Here is a 15,663-nt window from a genome sequence, read left to right as displayed (position 1 = left end):
ACATGAGATGTTCCATACTCTATTATAAAACAGATTTTGCGTTAGATGATTTTGCCCAACTGTAGGCTAACGTAAATGTTTTTAGCATATTTTTAGGCAAGGCTAAGCTATGATGCTTAGTATGTTAAGTGTATTAAACACATTTTTGGTTTATGATGGGTATTTTCAACTTCTGAGGAATTCATCAATATGTAACGCCACAGTACACTGGTGCAGACCTCTATAAAAAGAAGGCAGCTTTATCTTAGCCTTTTTTGCAGTAAGAGGGTATTGGAGGTAATCTAAGGTCGATGGAGGACTTCCCTAGTGGCCCAGCTGGTAAAGAATCTGCCTGCAATGCGGGAGGCCTGATTTCAATTCCTGGGTTGGGAAGATCTCCTGGAGAAGGGAAAGGCTACCCACTCCAGTATTCTGGACTGGAGAATTCCATGGTTTGTATAGTCCTGCTGCTGCTAAGTCATTTCAGTCGTGTCCGACTCTGTGCGACCCCATAGACGGCAGCCCACCAGGCTCCCCCGTCCCTGGGATTCTCCAGGCAAGAACACTGGAGTGGGTTGCCATTTCCTTCTCCAGTGCATGAAAGGGAAAAGTGAAAGTGAAGTCACTTAGTCGTGTCCGACTCTTAGCGACCTCATGGACTGCAGCCCACCAGGCTCCTCCGTCCATGGGATTTTCCAGGCAAGAGTACTGGAGTGGGATGCCATTGCCTTCTCTGTTGTATAGTCCAAGGGGTCGAAAAAAATCGCATATTGCTGAGTGACTTACATTTTCATTAAGGTAGATGGGAGCAGCAATAGCATAATAAGTAAATTATAGTGGATACATGCAATGGAATTCTTTGCAGTATTCAGAAAAACCGATTAGAATCCTTAGTATTTTAAACACAGTTCAGTTCAGCTCAGTTCAGTCACTCAGTCATGTCCGACTCTTTGTGACCCCATGAATTGCAGCATGCCAGGCCTCCCTGTCCATCACCAATTCCCAGAGTTCACTCAGGCACATGCCATTGAGTCGGTGATGCCATCCAGCCATCTCATCCTCTGTCATCCCCTTTTCCACCTGCCCCCAATCCCTCCCAACATCAGAGACTTTTTCAATGAGTCAACTCTTCGCATGAGGTGGCCAAAGTATTGGAGTTTCAGCTTTAGCATCAGTCCTTCCAAAGAACATCCGGGACTAATCTCCTTTAGAATGGACTGGTTGGATCTCCTTGCAGTCCAAGGGACTCTCAAGAGTCTTCTCCAACACCACAGTTCAAAAGCATCAGTTCTTAGGCGCTCAGCTTTCTTCACAGTCCAACTCTCACATCCATACATGACCACTGGGAAAACCATAGCCTTAACTAGACGGACCTTTGTTGGCAAAAAAATGTCTCTGCTTTTGAATATGCTATCTAGGTTGGTCATAACTTTGCTTCCAAGGAGTAAGCATCTTTTATTTTCATGGCTGCAATCACCATCTTCAGTGATTTTGGAGCCCAAAAAATAAAGTCTGACACTGTTTCCACGGTTTCCCCATCTATTTCCCATGAAGTGATGGGACCAGGTGCCATGATCTTTGTTTTCTGAATGTTGAGTTTTAAGCCAACTTTTTCACTCTCCACTTTCACCTTCATCAAGAGGCTTTTTAGTTCCTCTTTACTTTCTGCCATAAGGGTGGTGTCATCTGCATATCTGAGGTTATTGATATTTCTCCCAGAAATCTTGATTCCAGCTTGTGCTTCTTCTAGCCCAGTTTTTCTCATGATGTACTCTGCATAGAAGTTAAATAAGCAGGGTGACAAGATACAGCCTTGACGTACTCCTCTTCCTATTTGGAGCCACTCTGTTGTTCCATGTCCAGTTCTAACTGTTACTTCCTAACCTGCATATAGGTTTCTCAAGAGGCAGGTCAGGTGGTCTGGTATTCCCATCTCTTTCAGAATTGTCCACAGTTTATTGTGATCCACACAGTCAAAGGCTTTGGCGTAGTCAATAAAGCAGAAATAGATGTTTTTCTGGAACTCTCTTGCTTTTTCCATGATCCAGCGGATGTTGGCAATTTGATCTCTGATTCCTCTGCCTTTTCTAAAACCAGCCTGAACATCTGGAAGTTCACGGTCACGTACTGCTGAAGCCTGGCTTGGAGAGTTTTGAGCATTACTTTCCTAGCGTGTGAGATGAGTGCAATTGTGTGGTAGTTTGAGCATTCTTGGGTATTGCCTTTCTTTGGGATTAGAATGAAAACTAACCTTTTCCAGTCCTGTGGCCACTGTTTAGTTTTCCAAATTTGCTGGCATATTGAGTGCAGCACTTTCACAGCATCATCTTTCAGGATTTGAAAGAGCTCAACTGATTCCATCACCTCCACTAGCTTTGTTCATAGTGATGCTTTCTAAGGCCCACTTGACTTCACTCTCCAGGATGTCTGGCTCTAGGTGAGTGATCATACCATCGTGGTTATCTTGGTCATGAAGATCCTTTTTGTGCAGTTCTTCTGTGTATTCTTGCCACCTCTTCTTCATATCTTCTGCTTCTGTTAGGTCCATACCATTTCTGTCCTTTATCGAGCCCATCTTTGCATGAAATATTCCCTTGGTATCTCTAATTTTCTTGACGAGATCTCTAGTCTTTCCCATTCTGTTGCTTTTCTCTATTTCTTTGCATTGATTGCTGAGGAAGGCTTTCTTATCTCTTCTTGCTATTCTTTGGAACTCTGCATTCATGCTTATATCTTTCCTTTTCTCCTTTGCTTTTTGCTTCTCTTCTTTTCACAGTTATTTGTAAGGCCTCCTCAGAGAGCCATTTTGCTTTTTTGCATTTCTTTTCCATGGGGATGGTCTTGATCCCTGTCTCCTGTACAATGTCATGAACCTCCATCCATAGTTCATCAGGCACTCTATCTATCAAATCCAGTCCCTTAAATCTATTTCTCAGTTCTACTGTATTATCATAAGGGATTTGATTTAGGTCATACCTGGATGGTCTACACAGGACTGAGTGAAAACAAGAAATTTGAGTTACAGCTACATGAATTAAGCATTCACAATAGGATACAATGTTTTTTATGAAAATGGCCAAAGTTAATATATCAAAGTCATTAGTAAAGTGCATAAAAGGAGAAGCAGGGAGTAGGAAAAATACATAAGAAGAGGGCTAAGGTATGAGGACTGTGTGCTACAAACTGAAGAACAGCATTAGATGATCCCTCTGTACCTGAGGTACCCACAAAAAGAAAAAAATACAGAAAAAAGTATAACTATAAAATTTAATTAACCAAATAAATCTACTAATCAGTTAATACATTTTTTATCCCTCCAGAGAGATGGAGCATATAGTTATAATTATTACATTTATTTAAAATAAAGAGAAACATAAAGAAACATATTTTCTCAAAGTTACCCAATTAGTAATAAAAGCATAAATAGAACAAGGACCGTGGATCTCTTTTAGACTAATGGTATCACCTATGTACATTTTCTCTCATTAGAGCAGTAGATATAAGGGGGAAAATCTTAGGAAATAAAACTTGTTATCCCCGGGGGGATAATATACCATGTAAATAATTCTCCCTTTTCTCTGTAGATGCAAAAATCACTGAATTATCTTCCAGTTAAAGAAGCAAGGAGGAGATGAAATATCTAAATTTTCTTCTACTGATTTTCTTTAACTTTTATTTTAACTCTACCACGCAGTAGTAATAGATTTCTCATTCTGGAACCAACAAAGAATGTCATTTTGCTTTCCTCACTCTGACCTTCAGTCGATTTTCCATTTGCATATTCCATCTCAAGTGTTGTATTTCTCAGTATCAAAGACCAGATGCATGGCAGAGCTGTGCTCCTTAATGTCTCGTCTGTGTACAATGGTTTTGCATAAGAGCTATATGTTGCTTGGAGATGCACAGTTAATCACAGTAATCCACACTATACACCATAATGATGGATACTTAAATTACCTCTTTCACATATTAGGGTCAGAGTGTGGAGGGAGTTGTGGGGGAAAGTCACTTCTAAAGGATAAAGAAAATTTTATACAATTTTTCTACAACCAATATGCTATAAAATAGTAAATGTCAGTTAATTCAGTCTGTCTGGTCCTTTCATTAAGAAGTTTTCAAAGGTTTATATAATACTGAATCCTATAAACCTATTATTTTTAAACAAAGGCGAACTTAGGAAAGCTTATATGATACTCTCTTCAATTTTAATCTGTCATGTTATGTATTCTTTTTACCTCTAGATTTAAAATCTCCTAATGGTTAGTGCCAATTACTGAGCATGAAACCTCTCTTTTAAAAAACAATTCATGACAGCATCCCTCAAAACCTGCTGTAAAAGCCACAGTTGCTTATTATTTAATAATCTGAAGAATCAAATTTTGCTCTTTTAAGTAAAGTGCTAAACATTACAGGGGAAACAATCTATGCCAATAACACAGGAATTTTGGTTTTATTAAACTTCATTTGTTTTCAGTCTTTGGCAGTGCTACATATTTATTACTCCTCCCTAAAAAGAAATTTGTGGCATCTTAGCTCTAGCAGAACTTTAAATTATAAAACCCATAATATTAGGAGTGCTCTGAGGCTTATTATTGTTATTACACAGAATTTGCACCTTACTGAGGCACTGTCCTAGAAAATTTCATTTATTTCTCAAAAGCATTCCATGAGATAAATAGTCCTATTTTAACCATAACTCATAGGAGGAATCCAGGCTCTCAAAGAGATTAAGAAACCTGACCAAGCACAAATAATGAGTAAGTGGGAATTTGGAATTTGAATCCAGTAGTTTAACTTCCAAACTTGTCTTTTTAATTGCTACTACATGCTGTCGATAAGATCATTGCTACCATGAAATGTGGAGAGATCAAGTTTGATTCTAAGTATAGAAAGAAGAATAGGAATAAAGATGGTCAGGATGCAGAGGGACACAGATTAGTTTATGCAACTTCCTCTTTATTGTCATGGCTAAAAGTATATACTTCAAATGAGTTGTTTTCAATGTAACTTAGTTTGGAATATATATATATATATATTTGAATTGAATACATATATGTACAAATCTTTATGTCAGTTATAATCCCTTTGATCATATCTTTGATGTAGGGAGTGCTGACATGATGCCAACACGTATAGTAAATTGTAGGGTATCAGAAAAAAAAATCATTTCACAAATTTTAAGGAAAATATAATCAAATCATAGCTTAGGGATTTTGTGTTTATTTCATTTTGTCTCTTCCTTTATTCCCTGATCTAAGCCACAAAGAAACAGCCTCAAGCATTTCACTGAGGGTTGTTTCGGAAGGAAAATGAAATTATCATCTGCTGCCAGTAACATTCAGGTTTTCTCAGGAACTTTGCTATTTTTTGTCTAATGGTGGAAGATTAGAGTGGCTTGAAGGACTCTCACGTTATCTAAGTAGGATAAGACACAACTTAGTGCACATTTTTAAGATAAAAGTGTTACAAAATTTACTTATTTACTATCAACTCTGCTAAGTTGTTCCAGAATTTAAGTTCTATGCTTTTATTAAAAACTTGATTATAAATAAGCCCATAGTATTTTGAAAGCATTTTACTGCTAAGATTTTACTTTCAATAAAACATTTATGAGCTTCATTTGGATTTACAGTAATTTTTATTGATTTTTTAAATCATTTTGTAAAAAACAAAATGGAAGAAATGAGGATAGATCAGTACTGATACACTTAGTGTTTTACTTTAACATTTAAATTTTCACACACTGGACACACTCCTCACACTTTGTTAGACTTTGGGGAGAAAATATTTCTAAATAGTTCTGCTCATAATACCAAGTAAATAGGTTCATAACTAAATGAAAACCGAATGGAAAGCTCACAAAATTGGGGAAAAAAAAAAAAGAACAGAAAAAGACATTGAGACAACTATTTCAGCTATTTAACTGATATCATATTGCTTTATGCATCATACATAAGTTATAATATGATTGAATCTGCTACATTAACTAAAATGTAACTGATTCAATGAACTTCACTTTCTTTACTAAAGTAAATTAAATTTTGATCATTTATTTCATTATGACAACAATCTATGCTACAACTTATAAAAATACAAAGTGGAAAGTAGTGGAAGTCACTCAACAACTGCTAGTAAATGTAAATCCCTCCAAACTCTCCTCAGTTCTTATATTCTTTTAAATGAATGACACTATATTTTTCATCTTATTCTGACTGCTCCTTACCTGTTGGTAAGGTAGTGTTGCCAGTTAGTGCTGCAAGGAACATTAGGGTGCATGTGTCTTTTGGAATTATGGTTTTCTCTGGGTACTAAGGGGTTCTGGAAAAGCTGGATAACTACATGCAAAAAAAAAAAAAAATGTAATTAGCACACTCCCTAACAAGGAAATCAACCCTGAACATTCATTTGAAGGATTGATGCTGAAGCTGAAGCTCTATTACTCTGGCCACCTGATGTGAAGAGCTGACTCACTGGAAAAGACCCCATTGCTGGGAAAGTGAAGGCCAAAGGAGAAGGGGGTGGCAAAGAATGAGATGGTTAGATAGCTTCACGGATTCAATAGATATGAATTTGAGCAAACTCTGGGAGACAGTGAAGAACAGGGAAGCCTAGCATACTGCAGTCCACGCAGATGCAAAGGGTTGGAGCCGACTGAGCAACTAAATAACAACTAACGCCACAGAAAAAAAAAAACTCAAAATGGACTGAAGACCTAAAGGTAAGGTCTGACACTATAAAACTCTTAGAGGAAAACATGGGCAGAACATTCTTTGACATATCACAATAAGATATTTTTTGACCCACCTCCTAATGAAAATAAAAACAAAAATAAAAAATGGGCCCTAATTAATACTAAAAGCTTTTGCACAGCAAAGGAAACCATAAACAAAAGAATAACCCTCAGAATAAAAGAAAATAAGTGCAAACAAATTAACTGACAAAGGATTAATCTCCAAGATAGATAAACAGCTCATGAAGCTCAATATCAAAAAAAAGAAACAATCCAATTAAAAAATACCTAGAAGACCTAAAAAGACAATTCTCCAAAGAAGACATACAGATGGCCAATTAACACATGCATGTGAAAGTGTTGCACTCAATATGCCAGCAAATTTGGAAAACTCAGCAGTGGCCACAGGACTGGAAAAGGTCAGTTTTCATTCAAATTAGAAAGAAAGGCAATGCCTAAGAATGCTCAAACTACCGCAAAATTGCACTCATCTCACACGCTAGGAAAGTAATGCTCAAAACTCTCCAAGCCAGGCTTCAGCAGTACGTGAACCGTGAACTTCCAGATATTCAAGCTGGTTTTAGAGAAGGCAGAGGAACCAGAGATCAAATTGCCAACATCCGCTGGATCATGGAAAAAGCAAGAGAGTTCCAGAAAAACATCTATTTCTACTTTATTGCCTATGCCAAAGCCTTTGACTGTGTGGATCACAATAAACTGTGGACAATTCTGAAAGAGATGGGAATACCAGACCACCTGACCTGCCTCTTGAGAAACCTATATGCAGGTCAGGAAGCAACAGTTAGAACTGGACATGGAACAACAGACTGGTTCCAAATAGGAAAAGAAGTACGTCAAGGCTGTATATTGTCACCCTGCTTATTTAACTCCTATGCAGAGTACATCATGAGAAAAACTGGGCTGGAAGAAGCACAAGCTGGAATCAAGATTGCTGGGAGAAATATCAATAACCTCAGATATGCAGATGACACCACCCTTATGGCAGAAAGTGAAGAGGAACTAAAAAGCCTCTTGATGAAGGTGAAAGTGGAGAGTGAAAAAGTTGGCTTAAAGCTCAACATTGAGAAAACGAAGATCATGGCACCTGGGCCCATCACTTCATGGGAAATAGATGGGGAAACAGTAGAAACAGTGTCAGACTTTATTTATTCGGCTCCAAAATCACTGCAGATGGTGATTGCAGCCATGAAATTAAAAGACGCTACTCCTTGGAAGAAAGTTATGACCAACCTAGATAGCATATTCAAAAGCAGAGACATACTTGGCCAACATAGGTCCATCTAGTCAAGGCTATGGTTTTTCCAGTGGTCATGTATGGATGCGAGGGTTGGACTGTGAAGAAAGCTGAGCGCCAAAGAACTGATGCTTTGAACTGTGGTGTTGGAGAAGACTTGAGAGTCCCTTGGACTGCAAGGAGATCCAACCAGTCCATTCTAAAGGAGATCAGTCCTGGGTATTCTTTGGAAGGACTGTTACTAAAGCTGAAACTCCAGTACTTTGGCCACCTCATGCAAAGAGTTGACTCATTGGAAAAGACTCTGATGCTGGGAGGGACTGGAGGCAGGAGGAGAAGGGGAAAACAGGATGAGATGGCTGGATGGCATCACCGACTCGATGGGCATGAGTTTGGGTGGACTCCGGGAGTTGGTGATGGACAGGGAGGCCTGGCGTGCTGCAATTCACGGGGTTGCAAAGAGTCTGATAAAACTGAGCAACTGAACTGAACTCAACTAAACTGAAAGATGCTCAAACATCACTGATTATAAGAGAAATGCAAATCAAATCTACAAGGAGATATCACCCCATACCTCAGAACGGCCATCATTAAAAAATCTACTAACAATAAACACTGGAGAGGGTGTGGAGAAAAGAGAACCCTCTTGAACTTTTGGTGGGAATGTAAATTGATAACAGCCAATATGGAGAACAGTATCGAGATTCTTTAAAAAACTAAAAATAGAATTACCCTTAGACCCAGCAATCCCACTCCAGGGCATACACTCAGACACATGCACTCCAATGTTCATTGTAGCACCATTCACAATAGCCAGGATATGGAAGCAACCTAGATGTCCATGGGCAGATGAATGGACAAAGAAGATGTGATACACATACACAATGGAATATTACTTAGTCATAAAGAGGAACAAAGTTGGGTCATTTATATAGACATGAATGGACCTAGGGACTGTCATACATAGTGAATTAAGTTACAAAGAGAAAACCAATATTATGTATTAATGTATATATGTGGACTCATAAAAAAATGGTGTAGATGACTTATTTACAAAACAGAAATGGAGACACAGATACACAGAACAAATGACACCAAAAGGGCAAAGAGGGTGTGAAATGAACTGGGATTGACATCTATACACTATTGATACTGTGTATGTAATAGATAACTAATGAGAACCTATTTTGTATCTCAGGGAACTCTACTCAGTGCTCTGTGGTGAGCTCAATGGAAAGGAAATCCAAAAAAGAGGGGATATATCTATAGCTGATTCATTTTGCTATACAGCAGAAACTAACACAATATTTCAGGCAACTATATCTCAATAAAATTTGATCAAAAAATAAAAAAAAATTTAAATGAAAAATTTAAAAAAGATTCATGGAAACTTTAAATGTGAAATCATATTCAAAATTAGCAGCATAAATAGGTCTATGGAGATATTATCTTCTGAAATCTAGTGCAAAATATTATTTTGCTATTCCTCTGGGTTCCCTGTAGCTAATATTTAGCTTTTGCCATCAGACACTGAAAAGTGCTCCACTGTAGAAAGACAGTCACACAGAACTACATAGTGAGCTATCCAACACTGCTAACTTTCAATGCTTCTGAGAATTACTTTAGCTCAGTTTTTTTTTTTTTTTTAGTAAAAAAATCAATCATTTGTTTATTGAAGTTTCAATTATAATTCAAACATTATACAATTCAAATAATATAAATATATTTAGTCTGCTGTTTGTTATGTCATAAAGTGGGCCTGGGTGTCTACTAAAATAAATCTTACAGATGCATTTGATATGTTTCCTCCTGGGAATAGAAGGCAGAAAGAGACTAGGGGGAGACATGTTTCAAGTTTATTAAAGTATCCATTTTTCAGTTCAGTTCAGTTGCTCAGTCGTGTCCGACTCTTTGCGACCCCATAAACCACAGCACGTCAGGCCTCCCTGTCCATCACCAACTCCCAGAGTCCACCCAACCCATGTCCATTGAGTCAATGATGCCATCCAACCATCTCATCCTCTGTCGTCCCCTTCTCCTCCCGCCCTCAATCTTTCCCAGCATCGGGGTCTTTTGCAATGAGTCAGCTCTTTGCCTCAGGTGGCCAAAGTATTGGAGTTTCAGCTTCAACATCAGTCCTTCCAATGAACACCCAGGACTGATCTCCTTTAGAATGGACTGGTTGGATCTCCTTGCAGTCCAAGGGACTCTCAAGAGTCTTCTCCAACACCACAGTTCAAAAGCATCAATTCTTCCACGCTCAGCTTTCTTCACAGTCCAACTCTCACATCCATACATGACCACCGGAAAAACCATAGCCTTGACTAGATGGACCTTTGTTGGCAAAGTAATTTTATTCCTCCAATTCCAGTTTTGGATAAATTTAGATTCTTATGTGGTCTTGATCTAAACTATCAGCCCAGAGGGAGTGAGAAGAGATGAAAAGGAAAGTAGATTCCTGGAATTCTAAGACTTCTTCCTATTTCCTAGCATTTTCCCAATATAATAACAACTTATTCACTGATAACCAGAATTTACTTTGTTCCTCTGAACTCTCTCTCCTCCTCTTTTTATCTTTATAATATACAAGTATATAACATAATGCTATATATTACACATAATATACATTAAACATATACTGCAAAATATATTGCAAGTTACTGCATTTGTGATATTGAGAAAAGAAATTAATGGCACCGCCATTTATTGATAACAAAGCAAATCCTGTGCATAAAGTCAAATTATGAAATTTTAAAGCATATTGACATAATTAGGAGGTTTCCTCCTCTTTAGGACTGTTTCTTAGATAATCACTCAATCCACTGACTTGGGCACTTTGACTTACAATTGATTAGAAATGATCACTAGAATTCAGGTAAGTCAGACAAGAGCATACCAAAAACAGAAATGCCAGCTAAAAGACTAATAAGTTCAGAAAGACTACATAATTTTGCTATGATAATGATGTATTCTCATAATGGTGACTCTTGATCACTAAGAAGGATGAAACAGTTAAGTATCTTACAATTATTGTCTTTTTACTTGTAACTGGAAAATGGCAATGATTACATTTCAAGGTGTTTCATTTAAAAGGATACTTTCAAATTTTTTTAAGTTGCCCAGTCATGTCCAACTCTTTGCAACCCCATATATAGTCCATGGAATTCTCCAGACCAGAATACTGGAGTGGGTAGCCATTCCCTTCTCCAGGGTTCCCTTCTCTAGGGGATCTTCCCAACCCAGGGATTGAACCCAGGTATCCCTCATTGCAGGCAGATTCTTTACCAGCTGAGCTACCAAGAAGCCTTTATTTTATAATAAACACATTTTGGCACTTGAACATTTAGAATTCAAGTATCTTGAAAAGTACTGCATTCTTTACTGGATGATAAAGTAGATTAATGATATTCTATGAAAGGTGCATGAAAGTGAAAGGGATAGTCATTAAGTTGTATCTGACTCTTTGAGACCCCATGGACTGCAGCCTGCCAGTCTCCTCTGTCCATGGAATTCTCCCTGCTAGAATACTGGAGTGGGTTGCCGTTTCCTTTTCCAGGGGATCTTCCTGACCCAGGGATTGAACCCGGGTCTCCTGCATTGTAGGCAGATTCTTTACCATCTGAACCACCAGGGAAGCCCTGAAATGGGCACAGGAAACCACTATATTTGAATATATATGTACACTTATTTATATGAAAGTCATATATAAGATATAAAATATACTTATCTGTTAAGCTGAATAAAATTACAAATAAAGGCTCACATCCATCAGGCTTTCTATGTAAAATTATGCTTATTTCTTTGGAAAACTTATCTTACCCATGTACATGTATGCTTCTTGAGGGTAATATTTATGAATATTTTACATTGCTCTCAGAGATTTCCTTTGATTATGAGTTTGTTCACCAAAAGCTTTCAATGGAACATGCAACATATAATATCTATACTGTGTAAAATGAAAACTCATGTATCTAGCGTTATTTGTTAAAATGCTGTTTCACACACTTAATGCTACTCGCCAACCAAATCACGTTCTGTTCACTGAACTCACCATGCACTTTCTCAAATATATAAAGTTTGAGATCTGGAATGATCCTATAAAATAATCCATCATAAAATGGTCAAGTTCAAAGATCACTACCTCTATGCTTGTCCTCTATTCCTTCATTCAGAAAATTGTTCAGAAAAAGCCTAAGATCAGAAGGAAATTGCTCCTGAGAAATCTTATAGTGTAAATCAATAAACATCTTCAACAACATCTTTACTATAGGTTTAGTAATGACTTTTTCTTATATAGTGTTCTTTAGTAAAGGCCACATCATCATCTTAAAGCACAGAACTACATGCAGCCAATAATTTACAGTCAAAAGTATCACTCTGACAGGTAGGCTTCCCTATGGATGTATTGCAGAGTATCTAGTGCAGATGTTATTCCTCAGAGACCCGAGGTTGTCCTGGAGAAGTCCTGGGAATACTGAGGATGGCCAATTTACCTATAGCTCACAGAGAAGTTGTACATCTTTTGATTTTGTATATTCAGTTTTTCATAAGATTTTATTTGAAGGAAACATTCAGTAGCTTATAGTTTAAGACCACTGACCCTAAGGAATGGATGAACTGGCTTTCTACTGAGTTTTGCACAGATGTGGGACAGCTTCAAATCTGAGGTTATACTTCTAGCCAATAAGACTGTTAGCAATACACTGAATTTATATTCCTACAGACAGTGGGGTTGTGGTGTTGACAAGCTTATATAAAATTCCAGGCATTACAATGAATGTTAAGAATAAAAGCCATCCCACTTCCTGTAGAATATAAGCCAAGAACAGGCCCATGGGGAAGACTGAAATTATGCTAATTAAATAATGGTACATATCAGGAGTACATTAAAATCCCAGCCAAACAACACTATTTACAAGCTTAGAAATGGCACTTTGCTTTTTCTTACAGAAGTTGCCATCATTAGACATATTATAGCATTGCAAAACAAACAAACAAACCTACAAAAAGTATTAGCAATGATATGCCCTACTTTATTACATATTCATGATCATAGTCAGTTGAGTTTATTAGATGAATAAAAAATGACGATTATAATATTTTTAGCATTCATTTTGTCACTGTAGACACTCCTCATCTATTGATTCATTTGATATCCAGGCCCATATGTAAAAGTTATAATTAAAAAGAATATATATTTTGAAAAACACGAAGTGAATAACTTTTGTTTTTAAGTGCTCACATATATTTCTGGCATACTGATAATATGGCATAGTTATACCTATGTTATGATCAAAAATATATAGATTTCCATGGAAATATTCTCTTATATTCTGATGCATAATGCAATGTATATGCTAATATTGAAATAATGATTACAGTTAACATCTGCTAAGGGCCCGTTATATAGTAAGATAAGTATAAAGTGCTTTGTGTGCATTTTCTCATTTGTGAGAAATATAATATTTAAGGAAAATATTATATGCTTCTCATTTTACACCTAAGTTCACTGAGTCAAAGGTTATCAGCTTGCCTCAGACCTCAAATGTAATTAGTAATTAGATGTCACATGGAGATGGCGCATGAAGTCGGGTCAGTCTAGCCCACATTTAAGCTTCATATCAAAGACTTGCAATATTTGGTTGAGAAAGTTTCATTTGATTAGCAATGGGGATTAAATCACGTTGCCACTGCTATCTAGCTGCACACTTCCATTAATTACTTGGCTTCTCTTATCCACAGCTTCTTCATCTGTAAAGCGGATATAATAGTGGTTTTTGCCTATAGATTTAATGTGAAAAATAACTAATTACATAATGGTGTAATATTATAAACATAGCAATTATTATTAACGTTGTTGTTTTTATTATGTTTTGATCATGGAAAAAAATATCATCCAAGAAGTCCTTAATGAAGGGTCACTGTGCAGTGAAGAGGAAGGTGGAGACTGGGAAGACACTGGGGCCAAGAGCTCTAACTATCCCAGAGACTGTGCAAACAACGCACAGGCCAGGCAGTAAGGGCCAACGAGAACAGGTAGCTCAGAGAAGAAAGAGACATTATGAGAAGCACAGAAAGAATTAGTATCTTCCACATCACCCAGAATAAAATTGAAAATCCCAAGGCTTGGCATGAATTGCTACCTTCTACCCCTTCTGCCTTCACTTTGGTCACAGCACATCATCTCTTTTCTTTCAAAGGGACTTTCATTTTTCTGTCATATTCTGTTGTTTCTTCTGCCTTAAACACTACTGCCCCATGTGTCTCTGTGGCTGGCTCATCACCTTTTCCAGGACATTATATACATATTATCATTGAAAGAAATCTTCCCTCTTTACAAAATACCACTTTGTTCTACCTTATGTCACTCTTTTTCCCATTTTGTCTCTTTTATGCTTAGAATCGATCACTTCCTAACAAATGTTATTGCTTTTTACCCCCCACTTTTTATTTTTATTTTTTTAGTTTTATTGTTACCTTTCCCTCACCCTCACAAGAATGTCAGTCTCATGAACACAGGGAATTTATTTCACTGCTGCACCCCCAAGCCTTACTACACTGTCTGGTACACAGTAGTTGTTCAGAATGTTTGTTTAATTAGTTATTTAATTTAGATCATTTAACAGTTGGATTAGCTGTGGAAGATTCATATTTGGGGATATATAGATAATTGGGATTATTTTTTTAATTACATGAAAAATAATTTCCATATAGGATGAAAAGAATAGAAATGGAAACAAATTATTTTAAGTGGCAAAAGGACACTATAGGCCAGTGTCCATTTAACTCCTAAGTTTTTGATAACTACTTACAAGAACAAATAAACTGAAAATGTGGACCAGGCACTCTGTATCTTTTTTTTTGGTTTTTGAACTACATTCTCAGAATCATGAGAGAGAAGCAGATACTAAGGAAGCAAGCATGAGAACATACTCATTATTTTCTAATGCTTTGAATAACAAGATTTAAAAATACTGCAAGGAAACATCTGAAGTCACTTTTGTTTATATGTTTACTAATTCTATATTTTGGCCATTCCCTGACTGCTATACTACCTGTTCCAATATAATGTATTCTTAAAATATTTTTATTTGAAAACATAAAAATAATTTCACTTTCTCTATTGTTCTTTAAATTGACACTTTGACCATATTTGTTTCCATACATAGAATTTTTTCCACAACAACATATCAGTAAGAATTATGCAAGTTAGTTTCTCTTGAGAAGGCAATGGCACCCGACTCCAGTACTCTTTGCCTGGAAAATCCCATGGACGGAGGAGCCTGGTAGGCTGCAGTCCATGGGGTCGCTGAGGGTTGGACACGACTGAGCGACTTCACTTTCACTTTTCACTTTCCTGCATTGGAGAAGGAAATGGCAACCCACTCCAGTGTTCTTGCCTGGAGAATCCCAGGGACGGCGGGGCCTGGTGGGCTGCCGTCTATGGGGTCACACAGAGTTGGACACGACTGAAGTGACTTAGCAGCAGTAGCAGTTCTTGGGTTCACAGCATGTCTAATAAGTAGACTTGTGTACATTCCTTCTGCTGCCTCTTAACTCAGGTTTCCCAAGGTTTGTGATATTTTAAATGTAAAAAACCTTAATTTTTAACATAATTGAAACTTTAATGTTATCTTCATGTGTCACTGGGTAAACAAATCCTATTTTTCTACTACTAAATCCAAGGTATCCATATACT

The 15,663-nt window shown here is 37.2% G+C and overlaps 1 protein-coding gene across 7 annotated transcripts in view; it reads right to left on the bottom strand.

Annotated features, from left to right (window-relative positions):
- Nucleotides 1-15,663, bottom strand: part of CCSER1 (coiled-coil serine rich protein 1) — a 1,487,998-nt gene that overhangs the window by 108,643 nt on the left and 1,363,692 nt on the right. Inside the window, exon 11 of one of the 7 annotated variants that reach the window (XM_086406517.1) lies at nucleotides 6,300-13,745. The exons of the other annotated variants lie outside the window; for them this stretch is intronic. Within the exon in view, the coding sequence (XP_086262643.1) occupies nucleotides 13,683-13,745 (63 nt within the window). The 3' untranslated portion in view covers nucleotides 6,300-13,682. Of the gene's footprint in view, nucleotides 1-6,299; nucleotides 13,746-15,663 lie in introns of those variants that run through there. 7 annotated transcript variants of the gene reach the window in all.

Source organism: Bos grunniens, chromosome 6 (genome assembly GCF_055505025.1).
Source record: "Bos grunniens cultivar Pamir isolate PY7600 chromosome 6, Bosgru_T2T1.0, whole genome shotgun sequence".
Lineage (NCBI taxonomy): Eukaryota > Metazoa > Chordata > Mammalia > Artiodactyla > Bovidae > Bos > Bos grunniens.
The sequence above is the reverse complement of the archived record's forward strand: the minus strand, read 5'-3'. Positions and strand labels throughout refer to the sequence as shown.